Source organism: Culex quinquefasciatus, chromosome 1 (genome assembly GCF_015732765.1).
Source record: "Culex quinquefasciatus strain JHB chromosome 1, VPISU_Cqui_1.0_pri_paternal, whole genome shotgun sequence".
Taxonomy (NCBI): Eukaryota; Metazoa; Arthropoda; class Insecta; order Diptera; family Culicidae; genus Culex; species Culex quinquefasciatus.
Genome location: NC_051861.1, coordinates 4,055,415 through 4,069,873, shown reverse-complemented (window position 1 = coordinate 4,069,873; position 14,459 = coordinate 4,055,415). Strand labels below are relative to the sequence as shown.

Here is a 14,459-nt window from a genome sequence, read left to right as displayed (position 1 = left end):
TAAAAATCATCAAAACAAATTCAGCGTGTTAAATCTTTCTAGGGAATTTGAAAAATCATGTTAAGCTCCATAATGGAAAACTTTGTTGGAAATGACTCAGTAATCCTTGCAGTAATGAGTAGCTGGGGCAAATGACAGATTTGGGTAAACTTAAGTCAGTTTTTAACACTTTGAAAAAAATAACAACAATTTGACATTTGCCCCTTTTAACTTTGAGTAAAATTTACCCAAACGCTGCCGCAATTTTTGCATCGAACCAAACTTTGGGAAGATACCCAAATTATTTTTTAATTTGCATGTCAATTTTGTTAGGCTTTTTTTTTCCTTGAAAATTTAAAATTCTTTAAAAAATACAAAATAAAGAATAGTAAAAAATTACATTTGCCTTAGGGCACCCATTTAACCCAAAATTACCTCTACACCAGGGGTGACCAAAGTATGTTCGAATATGTATGTGGCCCGCGAGGTGAATATTTGTGCCTTGCGGACCCATTTTGAAAGATTATGTAAAATGGCCCGCTGACCAAAAAGTGATTTTATGCTTTTTCAAAATCCAGAGTTTTTTTTAGAAGGACCAATAAACTATTGTCTTTCATATGTTTATAGGACCTAATCAAAAAAAAAACTCTAGAAATTAAGGTTTATTTCAAACTAATCTTTTTTTATTTGTTTTTGATAAAAAAACGAATGATTTGTTAATGTTTTCATTCCCATTTTAGAACACAAATATTTTGTTAAAAATTCCTAATAAATAAAACTATTTCACACTTTTTTAATGTGAGTTAAACTACTAAATATCGTCAAAGCTTTCATCAACTATTTTTGAAAATATTTAGAAATTTGTACTAATTGCAAAAAATATAACTATTCTATATTAATTTGAAAGTCGAAATTGCCTTTTATGAACTGACCCTCAAACTTATTTAGAAACCTTCCCTCGGGATTCGAACTCATTACAGTTGAATAACGAATACAGGCAGACAAAATGTTGAAATGTTTGAAAATGACAAAATGTTGAAAACGGAGAAATAAAGCTGTTGCAAATATTTTACAAAGCTTTTGTTTAAAAAAATAGACAACAAATATTTTTTAAAAAACTTCAAAATATCAATGGAAATTCAAGTGCATTCAGCTTTATTATAATTATTACATTTTAATTTTTTTGAAAATAATGATTGCAATTTAACTTCACGGGTGCTTAAAACCTTTTTTAACATTTTTTTTTCGTTGAAATGTGGAAATTTGGGCTCTCAACGATTTTTCACACTTTATTTAAAGATACAATTACGCCGTTACATAAATTGTCACCATTTTCGAAATATAAAAAAAAGAACTGTAAAATTTTATTGAAAACACAAGAACTTTCAGCTAAAGAAATTTTTTTCCCAAATACTTAAAGCAATAAAATCAACAATACCAATAGAAAACTGCCATTTTGTTTTCTATTATTTTTGATCAACGAAATGTTCAGAAAATAATAGATATTGCAAAAAAAACTTCAACAGATAGATGTATTTTCTATTCTTTTAAATTAAAACAACGTAATTTAATTATTTCAAATAATCTATTTTGTAAATTTGGCCCGCAAGCTCATTTGAGCTTCAAATTTGGCCCGGCCTCTAAAAATTTTGAGCACCCCTGCTCTACACGGAGAGGAGGTTTCTCGCAAAACTGACTAAAAACTGGTTGAAATTTCTATAAAAATGTTGGTTGATTAGGTGACTTGGATTTTTTTTAGTTAGAAAGCAATCGGTGTTTGTTATTTTTTTACAATTTTATTAGAAATATGGAAAATTTTACAAAAAAAGTTGGAATTTTAAGAATTTTTAGCCAACAAAAAAGGATTGTTAATTTTCAGATCAAACTCCTTTCCGTGTAAACACATTTTTGAGAAAGTTAGGGTTTGACGAAAACTTGGAAGAAAACGTAGAAATTTTTAATGAGAGTGAACGGTTATTTTTAATGAAGAAATAAGCATTATTCACTTATCGTGTATATTTGACAGTTTCCTAATAATTTTGTTGATGAAGTTCAAAAATCAATTTAGCGTTGCATTGAGCATATATTGATCTCAAAGAGAAATTGTCAACGACTCGCCCTTCAATTGGGATGTCTAAATAAAACTTTGTTTTTACTTTTGGCGCCACCTAGTGTGCAATTTTCAACTAGTTTTTTTCCTGCTCCCTCGGCAAAGGAATTTTATAAAGACCAAAAAATCTAAGGAACCGTGCAAAAACACACAAATTAGCCTGGTTTTCTTTCTTTCCTTCTCGTTTTTGGTCGTCTTCGTCCCCATTGAAAAGTCAACCCGACGAAAAGCGCGCCACTTCCACACACCTGTTTTCGGGCCCGATTAAAAATAAAACACGGTTTGTGTGTGTGTCTTGTGACTTGAGTTTTTTCCGCTTGAAAAGAAACTCACTGGATTCGGGCTTAGTTTCCAACTTTTTATTCAAAAAAAAAAAAAGAAGAAAAACCAAAAAAAGATCACTCAAAAAACGAAACGAACGATTCTTTTTCACCCGCGTGACGTGCCGCCATCATTGCCTGTTGTCATTCTCGTAAAGAAAGCCAATGAATGTGTCAAATGGGTGAGAAGAAAAAAATGTTCAAGTCCCACCGATGCGTCACGACAGCAGCAGCAGCAGGTTGGCCGCCATAAATCCTAAACGGTCACATAATTTGTTGTCATTTTTTTTTTGTTCACACTCTACCTCCGTGATGTCTCTGTTGCCGAGCCAAACTCCGGTTTCCCCTACGTAAATCCTAGGGGAGACGGCGGGAAAAGGGAGTTGTTTTGTTTTCTCGGTGATAATAACAATAATTAACGCACTGCCGCTTGTCGGCGATGGCTTAGCGAGGGGCCTAAAAATAAGCCATCTTTTGCGTCTAAATCACACACATTTTTTTATTAGAAGAACAAGGTGTGGTGTGTAGAAGAAAAAGTGTGGGTTTTTTTTTCTAGAAGGAAAAATAGAATCACTTTTGATTCACCTGCTTTTCCGCTGCCGACAGATGTGGAGCAAGTGGGTGTCATGTGATGGAAGGCCTTTCCTTTAGTTATGCTATGCACATTTTACGTTAGTTTAGAACATTTGGTGGGAAATTATGCGGCTTTGGAGAGGAGAAAAATGTGGCATGATTAGCGAGAAGCATGGGATTAAAGTGTGTTACTTTGTTTGTGGTTTTGCCTTCTGAATCATATCAAAAATAGATTTAAGATTTGAGAGAATGAAATTTATCAAAGGTAACGAAAATGTACTCAAAAATCACATGCCATCAATCGTGAGATCTTCAAAATCGCTTGCTTTTTAAATTTTAAAAATTTTCACGAATTTTACTTTTTTTTATAGATATGCATGATTTTGATTTAAAGTGCATCAAATTTACAAAACAAAACTTTCTATTAAATTTTGTGTAGCAATTTTGATTGTGGTTTTATTTACTTTATCTGAAGTAAGCCACATTTGGACAAATTGTATTTAAATGGATTATTTCAAGAAAAGTTTTGCGCAATTTTAAATAACAGTGTTTATGTGTTTTTAGAGCGATTTCATCGCTCCTTGAATAATTAATTACTCAATTAACCCTATTCAAGTAGTTAAAATTTACCATTTATCTCTATTGAGCACTTCTCTCAGATTTCGGTTATTCGATTTTTTATATTTTTTAATCCGACTGAAACTTTTTTGGTGCCTTCGGTATTATATGCCCAAACAAGCCATTTTGCATCATTAGTTTGTCCATATAATTTTCCATACAAATTTGGCAGCTGTCCATACAAAAACGATGTATGAAAATTAAAAAATCTGTATCTTTTGAAGGAATTTTTTGATCGATTTGGTGTCTTCGGCAAAGTTGTAGGTATGGATATGGACTACACGGGAAAAATTGATACACGGTAAAAAAATGTGGTAATTTTTTATTTAACTTTTTGTCACTAAAACTTGATTTGAAGAAAAAAACACTATTTTTATTTTTTTTTTTTTTCATTTTTTGATATGTTTCAGAGAACATCACATACCAACTTTTCAGAAATGTTCAGGTTATGAAAAAAATCTTTGACCGAGTTATGAATTTTTTAATCAAGACTGATTTTTTCATTGTAACATTTGCCGAGCTTCCGTGGCCGTGAGGTTACGGGTTTCGCCTTGTAAGCGGAAGGTGATGGGTTCGATTCCTGTCTGGCTCGGCAAAGTCAGATCCCTTAAAAGAGTAAATTTGCTCACTGGGAATACTGACCGGTAGGGGATGGGTTTCGACTAGCGACGTACTGGGTTTCCAATCCAGAGGTCGTGAGTTCGATTCTCGTACCGGGATGATGAAGTTTTTTAAAACATTGAATATTTGGCCTTTTTGAAATGTTAGTCTTGATTTAATTTTTTTGAAAATAAAGTTTTCGAAAAGATCGAAAAATTTCACGAATGTTTCATATTTTAACATTGTAAATCGGACCATTAGTTGCTGAGATATCGACGTTAGAAAATGGTGGGTTGTTTGGGTGAGACTTGGAAAACATCAATTTTCATGTTTTTAAACCTTTGCATGGCAATATCTCAGCAACTAACGGTCGTATCAACAAAGTTCAAAAAAGCAAATTATAGAGAATTTTCTCAGCTTTCCAAGAATATTTTTTTCAAAAGTGGGCAAACATGTGCACCATTCTTAAAAAAAAAATTATTGCAAATTTGATTTTACCTAGAAAAATGAAGTTGAAAAATTTTTGCGACCAATATTTCGATTTTTTTAAATAAATCAGTATTGATTAAAAAATTCATTACTCGGTCAAAGATTTTTTGCACAAGCTGGAAATTTCTGAAAAGTTGGCATTTGATGTCCTCTAAAACATATAAAAAAAATTAAAAAAATTAAAAATAGTGTTTTTTTGCAAATCAAGTTTTAGTGACAAAAAGTTAAATAAAAAATCACCATTTTTTTTACCGTGTATCATTTTTTTTTCAGTGTAGTCCGTATCCATAGCTACAACTTTGCGCAAGACACCAAATTGATCAAAAAATTCCTTCAGGAGATACAGATTTTTGAATTTTCATACATCGTTTTTGTTTTTGTAGCTGCCAAATTTGTATGGAAAATTATTTGGACAAACTAATGATGCAAAATGGCTTCTTTGGGCATACCAAAGGCATCAAAAAAGTTTCAGTCGAATTAAAAAATACAAAAATTAAAATCCTAAAAAAATACCGATTTCTTAGAGAATTGCTCTATTCTGAGTTATTCTAAATAAGCTTCTACTCTATTTTGAGTACTGTTTTAATGTGCTTCAGAGTGAACTCTCAGATTTTTTAGTGTCATGTACCCAATTTTGGGTCGGGTGAATAAGCCCTGATTCAAGGTTCAGACTGGATTGTTCCAAGTTTTTTTCCAGTTTTCATTGTGTTTTCCATCCATGTTCCTCCATGTCCCTTCATAACATCATGTTAACTAACTCAATTTTGAGTAAGTACAATTTTGCCCAGAAAACTAAATAATTCCGAATAACAGTATTCTCAACTTGAAGACAGCTTTCGTTGTGTTTTCAGAATGATTCTTGATTAATTCTTGAACAATATATGATTCAGGTTACCCAATTTTAATTAGTGAATAACACAAATTTGAGTTGCAGTTATTATTGCGTTTCAAAGTATGTTTTCACAACTCTGAAAAAATAAAAAAATAAATTCAATCTGCTCAATTTGAGTAGGAATAATTTGATCAGATTAAAAGTTAATACTGGATTATTTCGAGAAACCGCGTAATCGACTCTGAGTTTTCTTTTCTTTTTGTTTTAGAGCGATTTTTATCAGTGTTTTGCTTTTTTGAAAACACGTTTTTTTTATTTTATTTTATCATTTTTTTTGGATTAAAAAAAATCAAAACTAAAACCGAAAATTTTAACCAAAATCTGAGTAGATTTTATTTTGACAGCTGAGAAAAGAAGGTTTGGTTTTATTTAGTTATGTTTGCTACTCAATTTTGGGTAGAGTTTTTTCAAGTCGATTGCTATTGTCCTAGAGTACATTTTCAAAACAACCTATGGGTTATGGGTTATGGGTTTCCTATGCAAATTGGACCTTTTGAAAAAAAAAAAATTGAGTAAACTTTTTTTAAATTATTTTAACAAAATCAATTTTTTAAAGCCTTTTTTCTTCTTACCAAGTTTCACGCACATAAAGCGCGATCTAAATTTCCATCTCCGTTGCAGAGGAGTTTGCGTGCAAAATTCTACCTTCGGTGTGTGCAGTTAGTTGCACTTATTTTCGGCATCCCACCGGCAACGCGGCATATTTCTTCGCTGCCGCACGCCACAGGAAATTATAATTTCCCTTCAGTAGATTTAAATTAGCCTGGCGAAATTTTGGCAGGTGTCAGTTTTGCAGTTGCGTTTTTTTCTTGCTACTTCTTGGTGTTGGTACACCAACACATTTGTGTGTGTTTAGTTTTTGACAGGAGAAAAACGGTGCAAAATTAGCGCTGGAAAACGATCGAATCGCGCGACCCACCCCTCGCGCGAAGGTTATGCAATTGTGTTGAGTGTGCAGCCCCTCGGTCCGAGCGGCGTGGTGGCGTTTAATTCTTTTAATTAAAATACTATTTGGAGGGTGATTTAATTAACATTCCCTCCCGATGGCGGTGTTGACCGTTTCGGATGCGGTGGTGCCCCGGAATTAAGACATATTGAGGGATGGTTTCGCATCAGTTGGTTGGATCAAGATCGAGATCTGGCCGGGAGATGCACATTTCCGTATCGTGTTTGTTTTTATTTTAAACTTTTGTGCAATTTACGCATTGAAATTCAGAAAAAAATATTAGTGAAATATAAATATAACTTTTCTATTTCCCCTTTACGGTATATAACTGTCAAGTTGTTTACACGATCAAATTTAAAGAGTTTAATTACGAAAAAACGCCTAGCTAAATCGGCTTAAGTATTTTCTGACCGCGAAACACAAACAAACTTGCATACCCAAAATCATGGGATTATTCATCAAAACGACTAAAAATATCTCTTATTTTGGTCGACCATGGAAGAAAATCTGTGTGGATTTTCAACATAACCTCACGCCGCTCGTCACAACTGGAGAGGATTATTGTGAAACCAACACGACGCTCACTTTGGTGACTATGACAACGACAGTTGACACTGAACGTCACAAAGCAGGCCGACGGTGCTGCCATCTGTCGCGGCGGCAAGTCTGTTTTTTTTTGCGTCGATGATTCTTCGAGCAAAAATTGGTCATAAATTTGCCGGACACAAATGGTGACCCAAGTCAGAAGCGCGCGCTCTGTGGAGAAAACGATTCCAACCCGTTCGGGGTGATAAAACTGTCAACGGAACGGATTCTGACATGGCACGAGATGGCGGTGACGGCGGCGGCTGGGAATGCTTCGAAACAAGTGGCCATCGACGCTTTGGTGGAGAATTTGCGTTTTTTAATGAATGGTGGCAAGGTTGCCAGATTTTTAAACATCTTTTACAAAAAAAAAATCATGAATTGAGTATTTTTTCATATAAAAACTACCCAAAAAAATAGAAACAATGAAAGTTAGACTAGTTTGTTTACATGGCCTACTAACAAATTTCATCTGTATCTTAATTTGACACGGCGCTCCGAGATTGCTGGCAACAACATCGATAATTGGGTCCTAAAATGAAGCTTAGATTGCTGATATTATTGTTTAAAGCGATAAAGCTTATTTTTCTGAGTACAATGACCCTTTGTACGACCACAAAAAGTTTAAAATGGATTTTTAAATCAATTTTGAAAAATTAACCTCGCGGTCCTTCTTGACAGAAAAGCTCCTACTTGACAGCTCGTCCCAAGGGGACCATAGTTGATCCATCGAAAAAATGTTGTCTTGTCAAAAAAAATTTTGCATTAAAATGAAAAAAAGTGATTAGAAATGGTTTTTTAATCGTGTTTTTTACCGTTGTACATAAAAATTGACATAGGGCTTTAGTACCCAATTGTATCAAAATTTGTGTTCCGGAAAATAGAAGAAGCAGAAAAAAACCAAATCTTCGGAATCCGGCCCCGGAAAATATATCTGTTTCGGCCCGGTGGACATGTGTTTTTGTCGCTACCAATAAACGATTCCTTTTCGCGCCGTTCAAAATAGATATTTTCGCCCCAATATTACCACATTCTTTGGCGTGTTTGGTGGCGGGTTCGAATATATTATAGAAGAACGAAAAAAAAAGGATGATTATTTTGATTGAGATGGAATTTCAATGTTTTTTTTTGCGATGATTTTCTTGTTTATGTCTTTATTTTGAAAATTGAAGTAATTTATTCTTGGATTTTTCAGATGAATAAACGTGGAAAACAAATATTCCTTTACAATAAACGGCACAGCAAAAATTTGAGAATAAAAATAGCTAAATTAGCCAGAATTTAAGTAAATTATCACTCAAAATGTCCATGAACAAAAAACAGATTTTTAAAGATTATTAATCAATTAATGTCGTTTTTATTTACATAAATTTCCAAGCGAATAAAAAACTGAAAATTATTATTTGAAACTCAATTCTGAGTAGGAGTGTACTTGACATATTTCAAATATGGCAAATTTTACATTTCCCCCTTTCGTCGTAACCTTTCGTATAAAATTAAATCTTTTTTTGTTAATTGAAACAAATTTGAAAGATCGTTTACTTCAGTTTTAAATAAATTTTCGGTAGATAAATTTCGAACAATATAGAATTTAAATCTCCCAACACTTTATTTTGTGATTTCGAATTGACGCGAATGAAGAATGTTAATTATTATTATTTTTGCATTTGCTTTGATAAAAATTAAATATTTTTTGAGTGTATTGAAAACAAAATGTTGAGTAACTTTAAATATTTTTTTTTAAGGAATTAGAATCAACTTTGAATAAATAAATTTAGACCAAAAATAATCATAAAACTCATTTCGGAGTAGGTTTGGATTTCACGTGGAAAAAGAATGTCAATTGGGTACTAAAGCCCTGTGTCATTTTTTTTTGTACAACTGTAAAAAACGATCAAAAACCATTTCTGATCACTTTTTTCATTTTAATGTAAAAGCATAAATAAATTACAAGACAACATTTTTTCGATGGATCAACTATGATCCCGTTGGAACGAGCTGTCAAGTAGGACATTTTCTGTCAAGAAGGGCGAAGTTAATTTTTAAAAATTTAATTAAAATTCCATTTTAAATCCTTTGCGGTCATTCAAAGGGTCATTGTACTCAGATTAATATCCCAAATTAATACTTAATTTTAGGACCCAATTGTAACTTTTGAGCAGTGTTGCCGTATCGTTTCAATAATATTAAAAATATATATAAATAATATTGAAAAATATATATAAATAAATTTAAAAAAAATAAGATAAATTTTGAGTTAATTAAAAGAATTAAAGTTCAAATTAATTATTAAAGCAAACCTCTAGGATTTTCGCGTACACTTCACTCAACTTTTGAATACAAATACAAACACCAAAATGTAAGGCTCAAAACTAATCTTTGAAATTGATGATTTAGTTAGCAGGTTTGAATTTTGAACATATTCTAAAAAAGTATTTCAAATGAATAACTGAGTTGTATTTAACAGATTTTGAGTGGTTCTGAATAAGCGTTGATAAACAATGTCAATTTGACGTTTACTGCAGTGTTGCCATATCCAAGACTCCTCCGTCCGACTTTGGCCGCAGATGAGTCAACATGTTTTCTGATTTCGCCAACTTTTTCCACTAGTTTAGCTGCATTTGTCCACGTGATTTCTGTCGTCAGACCGTTTCTCGTTCATCTAGCGCGGTCAAGAATAAATGTGTCCAACGTGTTGTGTCCTGTTTGCGGCTTTGACTCGTTACTCAGTTGGCAATTGCAATCCCGGAGAATTTTCTTAGGCTTTTTTTCTCGAAATTTTCCGATTCAGCTCTGGCTTTCTTACGTCAACGCAAGATCGGAGGAATTTAATGCACGTCGCTTTATTTTTTGCGCCACTTTTTTTCTTCTAAGAAAAACAGTATTTTTACCGGACACACTCTTCCGCTAGAATGCGCGCGGCGCGACATTGAAAATTGCAGCTGTTCGTCAAGATTAAAGTGCTATTTTGGATTTCCATCTGATGAAAATTTGAGATTTCCTTCTGAGCAAAAAATCGCTTCAATTAGCAACCACAATAGTTGGCTTTGACAGCTCGATCAAGCCAATTGATCTAGTTATCCAGGTTTGATTCGAATAAAAAAAACAATTCATTCGAAGTGTTGCCAACTTTCCCTAGACAAGGCAAGAGTGTTGCAAAACACGTTGCTCAACATTGTTGTCATGCGCTCGTGTCGCTCGGAGTATGTCAAAGTCACCTCCAAAAACCACAATCGCCACTTTGCCGAAGGAGTAAACGAGATGGCGCGAGCTAAATTTCACCCACCTTAATTCTAGAGCGAAAATATATATACATTTTTCGATGCTTCCTCTCAAAAAAAAAAAAAAACATCGAGTCCGGCAACTGTTGGAACACGCTGGTTGCGCACGCGTTTGGAAAAGTGGTTGGCAACACACTTTGACACACACACAAACGCAAACATGTGTAGTAGGCCGCGCGCAAAAGTATTTCTCCGCGGAGACCGTTGCCAAGAGTTGGTGCTGAGCTCTCGGCCGAACCTTAATTGATTTCTGAACGTTTCCATCTTTATTGGCCGCTTTGGTGTACCTCGGTAAATGTCCCAGGCGGAAGCGACCGTCCAAAGGTGTATGATTCATTGAGCGCGACGATGTCACAAAAGAGCTCACCTTCGTCGATCGACCACCTTGGCCTTGGGCTGTCAAACGTGGGCGCGGCGCCATCTTTGTTGGCTCCCGCCGTAATTGATGAACAATTCAAGGAATCTCGAAGTGGGATAAAAGTAAACTCGCGTAAAAGTGTCGCCGGCACTTAAAACAAGATCTTTTTCTCGGATTGTACGCGTGGCCACTTGGCGGCGCACGCCGCATCCTCCGAAGAATCCGCAGACAGTACAGCAATTTATATCGTTTTCCCATCGTAAATAATGAGGAGGGCTCGCTTTTCTTTTGAGCGGTGCTACTCGCCGTCGCAAAACAATGAGTGTGGAATTTATGGCCGGCAGTAAAGGTTTACTTGATGGGTGGGGGAAATGCGGTAATTGTAAACTTTTTAGGAGGTTTATGAATTTGAAGGATTGTGTAGGCATTGTTGGAGGTTGGAAAATGCGCCTTCAAGTATGCAACAGATGAAACTGGAAAGGGAGCGTTCTTTAATTATGTAACACAAATTTGGAAGTTTTAATAGTCCCCCCTTCTCGCGACGCCACCAAATCCCAGTCAAAACTAGTGAAATCAACATAAGTTTGTTTTTATGACCGTAATTCACAAAATCATGAACATTGTTCACGCCTGTGAATTCGAGATGTTTTCATGAAATCATGAACATTATTCGCGCTCACGAAAAAAAAAATAATTTTTGTTTTGTTGTTTACGAAAAGATCGGGAAATTTCCGGAAAGTTTAATTTTTGAACATTGAAATCGGACCACATCGACATTAGAAAATGGAAGGTTGTTTGGGTTAGACTTAGAAAACTTCCTAATTTTTCTATTTCTTTTTCTTTAAACCATATTTAAGAGTATAAAATTTCGATTTTTTCCAACAATCACTAGTTTTTCAAAAAATCATAATTCGGCGTCAAAATTTTTCTACTTCTCTATGGCTCTAAAGTTGCGAATTTTGGTCCCGAAACACAGATCAAAACATCTCAAAAAATCAAAAAAATACCAATTTAAGGAAATTGAGTTTTTGTGCAGTTAATTTAAAAAATCGGCAAGATTTTTTTTCCTTGTATCTATATTTTCTGAACAGATTGCACTGACCACGGGGACGCGCTATCTCGTTTTTGCATGCTCATTTTCATTTCTTTTGTGTCGCTCTTTGTATGCCTGGGTGCGTGGTTATTATAAATAGGTGGAGGGATTTTATTAAATGATCATTATATTGCATTATTATATTTAATTGATTATATAACAACACTATATTTAACACCAAACACATAATACAAAACACATATCTAGAGTTTTTTTTTAATAGGACCTATAAACATATGAAAGACAATAGTTTATAGGACCTTTAAAAAAATTCAAGATATGAAACTGTAAACTGGAGCGTTTGGTACGGTATGTCCACGTATCCTTCTTCCCCTGTAGATTCTGTGAAATGTGATCCGTTCTAAGAATCCTCTCTGCGGTAAACACAACGTAGTAGGGCTGGCCGCTTTAATTTTTGTAATACATTTTCGGGTGATCTCGGATGTACTGCAATTATTAATAATGACAAGAAAAGTGCATGGGGCGTAATCTAATCACAAGACTTTCCAGCATGCTTTCATCGGACTGGCTGCGTTTGTGTTAGATTAGATTAGAGTACCTATATTTTCTGAACAGTCCTCATCCACCTACAACTTTGCCGAAGACTCCAAATTGATCAGAAAATGTATTCATAAGTCACAGATTTTCGAATATTTACGTACCATTTTTGTATGGATAGCTGTCAAAATTGTATGGGTGAACCTTGGGAGAACCAATGACACAAAATGGCTTCTTTCGTCATAGGGAAGGTCAGCAATTATTTTACACCTCATGTTTTATGGAAAAGTTACCATTTGGCCGTGTTCATAATTTCAGAATCGCACTATAAATCTTAAACTTGTAGAAATTCAGTTAATCTTAACAACCCACAATTTAAATAAAAAAAGTAGTTTGATAAAATGCAGTATTGACCACGTTATAGAGATTGTCTATTATAACGTTATCGAAGATCGTTGACTTCAATTTTATCTTTGTCGTTTTCAAACCACGTTGAACTTATTTCAACAATATCCTCTCAAACTGTTTTGTTTTAACTTAAACATATTAAATAACCAAAAAATCTAAATCATATTCTTTTTAATAAACATTTTTAAATTATTTTTTTAAATTTGCAATATTTGTGTACCAGGCAAAATATTGTATTAATAACCTTTTTTAAAGAATTACATGTTGTTATACAAATTGATCTCGGAAAATATTTAATATTCTAAATTATTTTCAAATTTGCAATCAGGGAATCGAGAACGCTGGTGTAAAATTAAGATTTTTGTTAACAAAGTATCGTAATTAAAAAAAAAACCTTAATTCAACATTAAAATCTCTTATGCAGTGAAAAAACAAACACATTTCAAGCAAAACAATGTAAATGGGTCAATTTCGAAGTGTAATCATAGCGTCTATCCTGCTCACGTCAGTTGATGTTTAAATTAGGAACGAGCAGGATAGAATCTTTGTTTACACTTCGACTCTTGCCCATTTGCATTGTTCTGCTTGATTTACGTATTTTAGTACTCATATTGCAAATTACGACAATTTTAGTATTTTCAAGAAATTCGGTATTTTAGTGCTATTTACCAAGCAATATTTTGTATAAATTTTGGCTTCTATAGATTTATATTTTTAGTTAAAAAAAACTTTTTTTTTAAATCAAAATAACATTGCTTTCCCACAAATGATCATTTTTAAACTATTTTTTTTTCAAACAGCATAAAAATGTGTATGTATTTTCGATATATCATATTTTTAATGATAAATAATAATTAAATATTCTAGATAATTGCATAATTCGCAATAAGGAAAAAAATTGTCGTTTTTGATTACCACTGCATTACAGTTTATGGAGTTAATTTTTTAAACACATATAAACATATTGAACACTCAAATGTTTTTTTTTTTTGTGTTTAAAAATTACGGAATTTGTAAAAAAAATAATGTCTTACACAATTACACAATGCTTAACTACATCCAAAATTTTACGACATTTCAAACTCTTACTTCAGATTATGATTTTTTTTAGTATTTTCAGGAAATACGGCGTTTGAGAATTTATAGTGTAAATTCATGCAAAATTTCGCGACGTTGCTTATTTCAAAATTGTAAAAAGTACATAAAAATGCACATTCTTGAGCTAGTGGAGCATATGCACCAGAATTCTTGTATCTTTTTATAATTGAGTCTGGGATCTTTGTAAAAACACGCAATGTAAAGCGTTATTCGCACATACTGAACAGCCTACTTGTAGGCGTTTTCGTATCACCAGCACCATCTGGCGGCATTTCGTTTTTCGTTTAAAAAAATCATAAATATCAAAGACAATCTCGTACTCACCACTTACAACGCCTCCTGTCTGGGGAAGGTTCAGCCGCTCAAGCTTAAAGTCGCGCAGCCGGTTCGAACCGGATGTGACGTTCGAGGTGCTGGTGGTACTGCTGGCAGCACTGGTCGTAACACTGGTGCTGGTACTGTGCTGCTGGCTGTTGGTTGCCGAGTTGCTCGCGTGGTGCTGCAGCTGCTCCTGGCTGCTGTGGCTTTTGTGGTTTCCGTTGGTGAGGAGTCCGTTCGACTCGTGCTTGGCACTTCCGTTCACGAGGCGCTCGCGGACCTTAAAAGGGAGA

General features: G+C 34.0%; 1 protein-coding gene across 1 annotated transcript in view; it reads right to left on the bottom strand.

Moving 5' to 3' along the window:
* The window catches only part of LOC6032657 (filamin-A), a 74,037-nt gene that overhangs the window by 24,480 nt on the left and 35,098 nt on the right, over window positions 1–14,459 (bottom strand). Inside the window, 1 exon segment of the mRNA XM_038249689.1 lies at window positions 14,173–14,446. Within this exon segment, the coding sequence (XP_038105617.1) occupies window positions 14,173–14,446 (274 nt within the window).